The sequence below is a fragment of the Tetrao urogallus genome, assembly GCF_951394365.1.
Source record: "Tetrao urogallus genome assembly, chromosome: 5".
NCBI lineage: Eukaryota > Metazoa > Chordata > Aves > Galliformes > Phasianidae > Tetrao > Tetrao urogallus.
The window spans coordinates 4,217,963-4,229,772 of NC_136818.1; the positions used below are offsets into that span (position 1 = coordinate 4,217,963).

General features: G+C 39.9%; 1 protein-coding gene across 1 annotated transcript in view; it reads left to right on the top strand.

Moving 5' to 3' along the window:
• DAB1 (DAB adaptor protein 1) overlaps positions 1-5,104 on the top strand; it is a gene marked incomplete at both ends in the record, with an annotated part of 88,141 nt that extends 83,037 nt beyond the window's left edge. The window contains one exon of the mRNA XM_079535721.1: positions 5,060-5,104. Coding sequence (XP_079391847.1) covers positions 5,060-5,104 — 45 coding nt within the window. The remainder of the gene's footprint in view (positions 1-5,059) is intronic.
• Positions 5,105-11,810: the final 6,706 nt, after the last annotated feature.

The window sequence follows — 11,810 nt, forward strand, 5'->3', positions numbered from 1 at the left end:
ACAGTTGTAAGCCCTCAAAGTATGTCACACCCTTCATGATGCTATCAGCACTGTCAGGAGAGCAACAGTGCATTTGAATATTTGTCTATCAGCTTTTGGTGGGACTTGGGTGGCCCGCTGCCATCTCCCATCTCGGACCATGTGTCGTTCTTTGTGATGAATGTTCCTAATAATTTCAGTCAGCTCCAGAATAGACTGCTGAAAGTCTTTATCTAGGCTGTGACCATGCAGTTGGCAGAAATGTAACAACTCAAGGACAAAATACTGGCTTCATCTGAGAATTCAGACAACCTCAGGAGGTCGTACAAAGCTGCTTCTGCAACCTGCTACTACTTTCTGCCCCCTTTCTCTTGCACTAGGAATCTGGGTGTGCTCAGACATCACAGGCTGTATTTGTAGGATCTGTTGCCATCATTCATCTGTCTCAGTAGGAACTGAATGGAATTCAGAGAGAAATTCATGATGACTTTAAGTGACCTATTCTCGCCGTAGGCTCTAGAGCTGTTATTCTGCAAGAAGACACAGCAGCAAGCAGAATTAGGAACCTTAGAGAGAAGTTAATAGGTTGTGCACTTGGAATGGATCACAGTTTCTGAAACTATCATTTCAGGCCCTGTTTTTGTGCTTATTTATTCATCATCACATTCCCAGGGAATATGGATATGATAAGAAACAGAGAAATCCAGACTTAGGAGCAGAGGCATCCTACAAACGTGCCTTCCTCTTACTCTTATGATTCCCTCCTCCTGTCTATTTTAGTATAGACCAGTTCTTGCACTGGTTTCTCAGCTCTTCCAGTGTCTCCAAGCCCACCTGAAGTAGCCTAGTACCTTCCATTTCTCCACTTTCTTCCTCTGAACAAGAGACAACATACTAGGTGGCCTGTGTGCTTGTTTATTGACAATACAGCAATTCAGTTAGGGAACAAGTTCTATGAGCTTTTTGTGTAATGAGGTCATTAAAAGTTCCCCATCTTCTGCACAGCAACTGGTGTTCAGGACACTTGTGGTAATTTAGTGTCTTTGAGACTTCACTACAATTTGCTTCAGATTGGCTATTGGATTCAGAAATCATTAAGGAGAATTGATAGAAAAATAGATGGAAAGTATAATTCAATGGCTCTTTTTTCTTAGGAAGGGAACCCCAAAATGATAGGAGTGTTTCTATACTACAGTTCATTATTTTTCCGTAACCAGAATTTAGCAGAGTTCATCTCTTGTTAGTAGTTCTCAACTGTTGTTTTGTCGTTTGGTTGTTTTTTTTTTTCCAGTTTGTGAATGCATAGCATCCTTCTTGATGCTAGAATTACAGACTTTTAAACTACTAGATACTTGAGACTAAGAGATATTCCTGGGCAGGTTTGTAGTAAGAACACAGACACCTTTCAGCCACAATCCCTAACTGGCAGGTTGCTATATTTCTGTGGCAAATAGAAGCTAATTATATTAAAAATAGGTAGAATTGAGCCATGGGCTGTTAATGGGTGAGTAGGAGTTACTGGTCTTACCACCAAAAGATATTTAAATATTGCTTGCCGAATGTACTATGTCCTACTTCATTAAATCAGCATGCAATTGAGAAGATGTATTGCACTCCTGCTTCCCTTCACTTGCATCCCCAGCACAAGATTCTCGTTTTGGCTGGCGTTCCAGCACTCTTATTTCATGAAACTGAATCATTTGAGCCTGCCCTTTCTGATCAGTCAGCCAGGAGTAAAACCAGTGTTGAGAATCTATTGCAAAGGGCAAAGAAATCTCTGCAGGCCTCACCTCTACAATTCAGTACAACTTGCCTGGAGCTTTGCACATAGCAGGGTGCCTTGCAATGATAAAAGGACTACCCGTGTAAAAAGAACAGCTTCCTAACCAAGTCCTGTGTTACATTTTGTGAGCCAGCTCACCGACACAAGCTCAAATAGATATTGAATCTGTTGGAGATTTCTCCCATGTCTGCTGAGGGCCAGATGTTAATACCTTTAGATTGGATGCAACTTCACTTGTAGTGAGTACATAATGTTATTCAAAACCTCTAGGAACCTCGTTGCCTCATGCAGTAGTGCAGGCACAAATCCCTACTGCTTACCACAGTGTTGTTTGTTGTGCAAAATGTTCCTTAAAATTGGAACAACTAACAGATTTTAAACATGATGTCTCTCTGGAATATGTAAATGTATCGTACGAAAGGAAAAGTCTCTCCTCAACAGTTTCTGCAGTGAGATTCAAGGGAGTTCTTAACTCAGCATTGCACAACATACTTCTAGATACCTAGATATTTGGGTGTTTTAACTTGAGGCTATGTACACTTGGACTTCCCCTGTCCAACACGCCACTTCAGTCAGGTATCTGATCTGCGATTTCATATCCTCATTCTTCAGTATCTCCTAATTTGAATGCTACTCTTCAGCACAGGAGCCATGTCAGTATGTGAGGGTGTAGGTGAATGCTACTCTGAAAGGAGCCTCCAAACACAAAGGAAAACATTTGCTTTTTAAGCATCTACCAGAAACAGCATAACCCAAAGTTGATGGAACCCTTCAAGTGTAATTTAACAGCAAAACCAGATGCTGCCATTTGTCTTCTTATTTCATCCCTGCAGGCTGATGAATGCACATCAGGAGTGCTTTGGGGCCAATCATACAGAATTGAAAACACTCAATTGGAAGCCTTGTATGCCATCTTATCTAATCTTTCTTTTTTTTTTTTTTCTTTTTTTTTTTTTCTTTTTTTTTTTCTCTGAAAAAGACCCATTTTTTTGGTTTGCTGGTTTGCTTCCCTTTGGATCTGTTCCTAACGCAGTAATAGAAGTAGAAAACAGAAGATATCAGTGAAACATCTCTGCTAACACTTTAGTTCTCCTGCCTTTCAGTTACATTTCCTGTGGCTTTTCTGTGGAGGGCATAAAAAGAAGGCAAGTTGGTATTTCTGCTTCCAAAACCTTCCCAAACAATCCTTGTGAAAGCCCTCCTACCTGTCACCGGAGGAAGCTGTCTGGGGAGTCAACACGTCTCAACTCTCCTGTTTCTCCTCTAGCTTTTACTGCTCTTTTTGCTCTATGGAGGATCACTATCAGTTCTTCACAGATGCCATTTGCAGTGTTGAGCTGCAGTCAAGATGCACTGATGAATTATCTCAGAATAATATTAGAAAACAAGTCTCATACACTAAGAAGAAAAATCAGGCATCTAAATGGGAAAATGACCTAAAAAAATACAAAAGAGCATGATTTTCACTCAAAATACACAAAAAAATAATAATAAAAAAGTTACATCATTGTGAGAATCATTGAGAATCATTGAGAAATGAAAGCTGTTGCCACCTGAAGTGTATGTTCAGATAAACATTGGGCATGAACAAAAGGTGGGGGCATGTAATTCGAGTCTCCATCATGGACTGTTGAAAGTGACAATAGCCAACAATGAACTCCTCTTGCAATGATGCCAGGTGGCCCTTGGGTGACCTGTTCTTTCCATGTATCTGTGTACCTTACAGACATTAGAGGACACTTCTAGCAAACACATCTGATGTTTCGAAAGGCCTTTATTTTCCCTAACAACTGAAAAAAACAACATCCTTTGTTCCCCTTTTCTTCTCTTTCCTTGTTGCTTTCCTTTGCAGTCTTCTCAGGTTGAGCACATGTCTGAAGAGTGGCCTGGTGTATGTCAGCTTTCCACATTAATTAGTACAGATTTTCTCAGAACTGGCAGTGATAGATCATTCTGCCAGCTTCGTGTCTGCAGTACATGAAAATTGGCATAGGTGGGTTCAGCACACAGGATGTGAGATGCAGTTATTTACTCTCACTCATCTTTTCTGATTACCTTTGGATTTTCGAGGTCATCGGATGTATTTGCCTCTTGCTGTGGATAATTTCAGCAGCCTTTATTTAATCATTCAGAGAGATTTTGCTCATTCTCTCTTAATGTTCATAGTGTGCTCAGGGCTTCTTGTAGGTAAGAAATAGGGAAGAAGTGTCTCTGCAGGCTGCAGAAATGGAGCATCTTCAACAGCAGCGATTGCCAATCAGTGCCACCTCCTGCCAGATGTTTCTGTGATCTGCAGTGCCCAGTGCTTTGCCAGCCTTCAAAGGGTTTTGCCTAAAGTCAGCTTTTCTGGTACTGCTGTACATGAGTTGATTTGAACTTGGTTAAATTCAACTCTGTGGTATGGTATTTGAATATTTATCAAGCTATGGAGAGTTAATGCAGTATGGCATTAATTAGCCTTTTTGCCTGTCTTGTTCTTTTCTTAGATGTCATTCTTAGTTTAATAAATTAGCTTCTGGAAATGAAGGAGAGTGAATTGCAGGCTCCGTTTGGCTGGTTTGCCTCACTCTGCAGCCAGGATGAACCTAGCATTGCGAAAGCACCAGGTGTCAGCTATGAAGTAGCACTGAAAATACAGCTGCTTTCCTCAACATCTAGGAAATTCCTAAGAAAAACCACCATTCTTTCCTCTCTGCTTTAACAGCTGTACTTACAGCTACGCAGATCCCTAATCAAGCTGTTCAGAGCCAGCTTTTCTTGTTCTTCATAGGAGGCTCACACCACATACACCACATTGCTCTGAAAATCCTGCTATTTTCAATCCCGTCGCAGCTTCGTTAGCTCAGCTTTCAGCAGCAGTTTCTGCTTGCAGTTGTCTTCCTACCTGAGCTGTGAAATCCATGGCTGAGTACCGTTGCTGTGCTGTTGGGTGGGATGCTCAGCCCGACGTAACAGCCTTTTGTGCCAGCTGCATTTCTGGCCCGTAAACTTCAAAACACCCAGTTGTACAAAAATCATTTCATTTCTCCATGTGTCTATGCCCAGCAATACCTCCTGAGGATCGGTGCACAGCCAATATGGAAGAGGAAATTGATTGTAAGCATGCCTTTCCCAAAACAATGTCATATTTCCTTCACAACCCAACTGGGGTGCCGCGATCGCTCAAAGCAGCACAGAAAACAAACACTTCCTTTGGGTTTTGACTCACGAGGTATTGCTGTCCTCAAGCAGATGTTGTGAAAATGTTCTCAAAATGTCTGGAGACATTTCCGCTTATTTTATTTTTATCATCCCCAGGAAGCAGAACCTCTCTACGCCCAGATCAACAGACCTAAGAAATAGCATTGGTACGGGCTTGCGGTGCTCCGAGACTCGAATGAAACCCAACCACCTGGCAGGCCTTTGGCTCTCTTGCTTTTTTCCGATTGATTTTGTCTGGCAAGGATAGATGATTGCCCTCCTGGACCGGCTCTATGAGCGTTCCTGACAATTTTTGGCAACCGATGGCAGATCCCTATGGCAGCACAAAGTGACAGCTCCCTGCTTAGCGCACCAGGAGTCCGGCCCTGTCTCCACAACTCATGGGTATACAGACTAGGAAATCTCACTCCTCGCTCTTCTTTTCAACATTTCTTGTCTTGTGTATGCCACATATAAATAACGAGCATTCCTTTTCTTTTGAGCAAAAAAAAGCAGAATCTGTATGTAGCAGTGGCATTATCATTCAACAGCCTTTTGGGCACAAGTCGGCACTTTTTATGTCACGGTGACATGTTTTTCATCATCATTTACATCAGGCTGATCCTGAGTTGTTTTGTTTTTCCTTGTGTAGGCATATTTAAACAGCAACAACAGAAAAACACTGGCAGTGTCATTTTTTTTCTATTTCTTATTCTGTAGTTTTGTATGAGTGACAGATCCAAGAGCAAAACGCCTCCCGCGGAAATGATTCTTAACTTGAAACCACAGAATAAAACTCTGTTGTTTATCCATCCGGACTGAAAATGTTGCCAAATGTACCTTTAAGTTCTAGCGCATCATGAGGAAGAAATGCTGCTTTTCTGTTTGAATACTCATGTTGTGGGTAGAGAAAGGACATGGAATCCCACCGATGGAAGAGACGGAAGATTCAGTATTTCCTAGGAAACTCTAAACAAAGTACAGAAAAGGAATATTTTTATTTCTTCGATATCTTGCTGCTGTAATGCTATGCAGACAAGTGTTTTCTTCTCTGTGTGCCATTTTTGATGAAAAAAAAAAAAAAATCATTTGCCAAATAATACTGGTATGATTCTGGTTTAGGAAGTTGGATGAAACGGACTTTCAAAATGGGACAAAGGTGGCATGGATTTTGGAATAACGAACTGATTCTGTGATCAAATTGTTCATCTTTATCACTTTTTGTACATCAGAAAAAAATCAAATGGGATTTTTATTTTATAACTTGAAAAAAAAAATCTTACTGTTAAACTCTTTAATTGTTTAAGGGGAAATGGCTTTAAGGAGTTTGAATGAAAATTGCCAGTTTTCTTTTTGGTTTTTTTTTTGTCTTTTTTTTTCTTTTTTAATGTAAATATAAATGTTATGAGAATTCTTTTACTAATGCCATTACACAGTAGAGAAGGTAGCAAGTTGCAGTGCTTGGGAGGTGTGGCAAATCCAGTTTGTGGTTCTCACATCACATACGTTTTCTCACGTGCTTACGATAATGGGCTGAAGCTCAAGTGCATTTGCAGAAGGCAGTCAGCTTGTCAGCAACTAGTGAAATTAATGGGAACACATGATTTTATGGTGTAGCTTCTTCACACAGGCATACTCCACTTACGAGAAATCACATTTTCATTGGCATCCCCTTACGATTCCAGAACCTCTGCATAGAAGTCATCGAGCTGTTTACACACAGAATGAAAGAGTTTAAAACTTCCGTTTTTTTACATTTATGAAGCAGAAGTGCAGTGTTTGGGTTCATATGTTTAGCACATGATTTTCATAAAGAATCTATATATTTTTGCCCTACAGAGAATTGTTATACAGGTCAAATGTGTTTTCCTGATGTTCCTATGCAGTTACAGTATATTGAATTTAGTGGTTTAACACTAAGAAGGAAAAAAAAAGAAAAAAAAGAAAAAAAAAAAGAAGAAAAAAAAAAGAAAAAACAGAAAAAAAAAAGAAAAAGTAAAAAAGGTTAAAGAAATTAAATGATTAATCTGTTTTTAGGGTTATTGTGCAGATTTTGTTTTTGAATTGACACATTAGGATTTGCATTTTTGTCATGTTTAAAATAGGCCTGGAGTTATAAATATTTTACTTTCCTTCATCTCTATGATAAGCTAAAAATGGTTTAGAAGGCTAAATAATACCTGAGGTGGCAATTGTTGATATGTACAACGAAATCTCACACCATGATTCCAATCTTTTATTTTGAATTAGAGAAATTAGAGCAAAGTGCGTTGCAGAATGTATGTGAATGAAAAAATTAGCTGTGAATAGACCCACTGAACCTGCAGAGAAGAGGACTTTTATTCCCATTCACAGTCGTTTGATGCTTATCCCTTAGACATGTGCAAACAGTTCTGTAGCGAATCTTATTTTCCCATGAGAAGGAAGGTTGGTTTTCTAATTGGAGATGAACTAAAACCTGGTGGGTTGAGTGTTTCAGGATTAAAAGCAGAGGTAAAAACGTTTCTGAAGGACATTTGAAGCCTATTTTCCTAATTTGCACTGTGGTGCTACTTACTTCCTCAGCAGCTCTTTTTGGTTTTGTCCTCCATACGGAACCGAGAAGACAATTTTGATGCATTGTAGACATTTGAGGCTCTGTCTAGTTAATGCATTTCCAGTTATGGGGTAAAACGTTGAAAGAAAAAGAAGAGATTTATGCCTCAGAGGATCCATTGACATCGTATTGGTAGGAAGCGGATCATTTCTGTAGTTCTTGCAACAAATAGGTGCAGAGGGAACGAGGCTGGGATTGTAGCGTTTCATGGGAGACAGCTGGGCCATCCCCATGGGCTACTGTCATACCCTTACCAACACTGATAAATAAATTCTGACTTGTTGTGTCATGCAGTTAGATCGTCTTTGTCACGACTGAGATGCTGAGTTGAGAGGAATGTGCGGCCTCTGCACTGTACCAGTCTTGTAGATAACTTGAATATCCAGCTTGTGCAATTGTTGAATCCCTCATCCTTCACTAGCACTAAATTTGTCACTTTAAATTAAAAAACCAGGGAATTCCACCAGCCATCCTGTTGTCATCCCCCGTAGATTCTTGATCTTTACCCGTCATGAAGAGATAGATCGTAGTCATTCAAGTGTCTGACAAAACCTTTCATCTAATAACGTACTGGGCACCTTCTTTGCAAAAAATGTTTACTCTGTGGTTTTCATTCATTTTTATTTCTGCATTGTGGTTTTCATTCATTTTTATTTCTGCATTCTGACACATATTTTTTTAATAAAGATGAGAAAGATAAAATGACTGTTGCAGTACATTTCTAAACCTACTTTAACTTTACCTCAGATAATGACCATTTGTTAACATATACGGACACATTATTTTTAACTTTATGTATAATGCATTCAGCAACAACAACAAAAAAACAACAAATTTTTAGAAATTTTCCATTAATTTCTGTAACACACCATGTAATACTGTTATGAATAAAAACATTTTAAAAAGGTGTCATTTCAGCAAGTTTGTTTCATAGCTTTTGCTGTTCTTTGAAAATCCTGCCATTTGTACAGCACAGCGTGGATATCTGTCCTAGCCAATGGTTTTGATGGCTATGAATATCTTGGACAGGAGGAAAAGAAGCGCCTCGCTTTGGGTAATATCTAATCTCAAACAGCCCAGGTGTTGCTTTTCTTGCAGAGGTGAGGAATAATAACATTTTTGCTAAGTAAGGTAAATGTGGAAGATTTGCCCTGAAATTTCAATGTGCAACATGCCCGTATGCACGAAGAGGGAGAACTGTAAGTATGCACATGTGTTGTATTGTATTTCTTCTCCTTTCTGCCCCATCCCTTTTCCATCTGCCCCAGTTGTCCAACAGGTCATGCTGCTGCATTCATTAAGGGCTAATGCAACCTAAGCAAAGTTGGAGTTTGTTGATTGTATGTAAAAATACCCAACTCAAATGTAACTAGTTGAAGAAATAATCCCAATTTACCTAAAGATAATGAAGGCCATGATCTCCTGCTGTGAAGAGAACATGTTTAGCAGTCAATTTTCAGGATCAGCCTGCAGTTTTGCAGAAGCAAGGACTCAAACAGATCTCTTTTTCCCATGTCAGCATCTTCTGGGAAAGCAGTTGTGTAGGCTGGGAGCACACAGCCACAACTGGTGTACACTGGATTGAAGGTGATGTTTCTTCCTTCTTTTTCCTATTTCCTTCTTTGTTTATTTTATTTCTAAAGAACTCCTGTCCTGTCAGGTTCATATTTATTAGTTTATGGGCAAATATTGTCCTCAGTCAGAAGAATATCATTGCAAAGCAGTGATAGGAGGTGAAGGGAATGACTGTTGTCATTTGTGCAGCAGAGATTCGGATTTGTTGTCTGCAGTTGTCTCTCTAAGCCAACATGGGGAAACATACAGTGGTAAATGAACGAAGTGGAATTCCATATAACTACTAAAAAGTGCATTTTTGGATTGAATGTGTGAGTCTGAGCCATCTATTCTGCTTGAGCATCTGTACTGTGTTACTAATGCTATCTGTATGTTGCATGCCATGCTTGTGGCTTCGTATTCTTCTCTGACTTTTACCCTGTTCCTGGCTGTGCTCTCATGGTACTATGACAGATATCATCATCTGTAAGTTATTTTGTGAACTGTCTTGGGATGAGGTCTTCCACAAGCTGGCCTTCTCAGCCATACTTACAATTTAGGATCAGGCCCAGCAAGAGCCTTTTTTGAATGCCAAAGATAAAGCAGAGAGCTGGCTTGGGGAACCAAAAAGAGTGATTATTTTTTTTCCTTTCTTCACTTACTGTATCAAAGTGTGTGGAAACCAAATTATACATTCCAGCATGACATTGAGGAATATGGGGAGATATCCTGATACGATTTCCTGGTTACTGTAATGTTGGCTGTCTCTTTCTAAAATGATCCTACAAGAGGCAGGAAATAGCAGGTCTATTAGTGAAACAATTGTCCAGCTATTTGTTTTTAGAGCTTTAAATAGTCTTATCTCAATGCACGTATTTGCCATGTGGCTAATCTATCACCCCTAAAATGTTTTATCAGCACCTGAAAAATCTCTGCAAGAAGAATAGCTTCAAATGTTACCCAATCAAGTGGCTTTCAGATATAGAGTGTGGGTTTTTTTAAAGGTCTTTTAAGACCTGATGCAATTTGCCAGCTTTTCAGTCCCATTTCATAGCTCCCGCAGCACCACTTATATGAATAGTTCTAAGCAGAATAGAATGGATATCACGGTAGATTAAAAGAAAAACATGTTAACAGGCAGCAAATCAATGTCCATTCAGCCCCAGACATTTGTGAAAATAAAGGGTTATGAAGAATTATCGCCAGGTACCAGCAGAGTAAAGCTTCTGTGGAATCACTGTGTTTCTTAACAGCAGTTGGTTGATGGGGGCTTGAGAAGGGCTCTATGTCAAAGCATGCCATATTAGAAATAAGCAGGTATTGTAAGCTGCTGCAATTTATTGTGAATTTTCTATTATTTGGTATATTTAGATTATGAGTTGAATTTTTTCTTCAAAAAAACTGCTGAGTTTCTAGTTTGAAATTGAGTTTGGGTGTGCATTGTCTTGAAATCTGATGGAGATGGACTGGAGACAAGGGATGTGGGCATGATGGTTTTTCTTCCATGGCCTACTTGATGCTGTATCCACTGCCTTGAAGTCTTCACAAGACCCTAGAATTGGAGCTTTTGGTGTAGATGTACCTGTAACTGGTTCACACTGAGTCACTGTTTTTAGTCAATCAAAAGGCAGTAAAGGACAATAAACTCAACAAGGTGATTTGTTTGTATCCAGGGTTTCTTGGATTCCAGTTTCACCGCCAGAAAATGGCTGTGCTAGTAACAAAAATGGCAGTGCAACAAAGCCAGTTGTAAGTGAACGCCGTAAGTGTCCCTTTGGCTCTGTTATTTGTGAACTTTGTCATGCGTTTGCCACCTTATGCTCCTCCCCATTAAAATAAATGGGAGAGCCCCTCTGGAATGAGCCAGCTGTGTTCTTCTGCAGGAGGACATATATTGTGAGTTATGAAGCAGGGAGCAAAAAGATTTTCTTGGAGAAGGAGAAATAGAAGCTCTTTTTGACCACTAACTGCAGCATAAACAGCTTCTTGCTCCCATCTGACCTTTCCCACGGAGGGCCTTTCATCACCGATGTGTTTCAGAGCTTTTCTTTGGGCAGAAAGCTGCCATTTAAAAAGAATTGCCTTTGGTGAAACTGTATGGGTTTTATTTACAGGAGCGAGGGGTTACAAACTTAACGCTGGTGTTATGAACCCTGCAAAGGATACATTGCACTTGAGAGCTCAGTGTTCATGATGGACACTTTGCGAGTCTTCGTTTTCAAATGTGATAAAACCCATGTTCAGTGACTTAGAGCTCCATGAGGGCTAAGTGCTTTGAGATTTAAAAAACAGCTCAGCAGGCAGCCTGGCTATTACAGCCAGCAGCGAGGAAGGAACTGTGGAGAGAGGATGTGGGCAGTGTTAGAAGGTGACATTGCCCCACAGATCAATGGAGGTGGGAAACCAGCGCTGGTTGTCCTCTTGGAATTTGGGAAGTCTGCTTGTGCCACTCAATTTTCATTGAAAAAAAAAATATGTTAACATGCAGGAAATTCCTCCTTGGTCCCTGCTGTGATTTTAACCTAATGTTTTTCTGCTAATTGAGGAACAGAGATGAGCAGCATGGCAGCAAGCAGGAGTAATCTCCATGCACTGCAAGACATGGTTTGCAGTAAAATTGAGGGTGTGCTCTGTGTGTATGATCACAGCTTCTCTTTTTCTGCTGTAGATATTGGATATCTACAAATATCTACAAATACAAATATCTGCAAATATTGG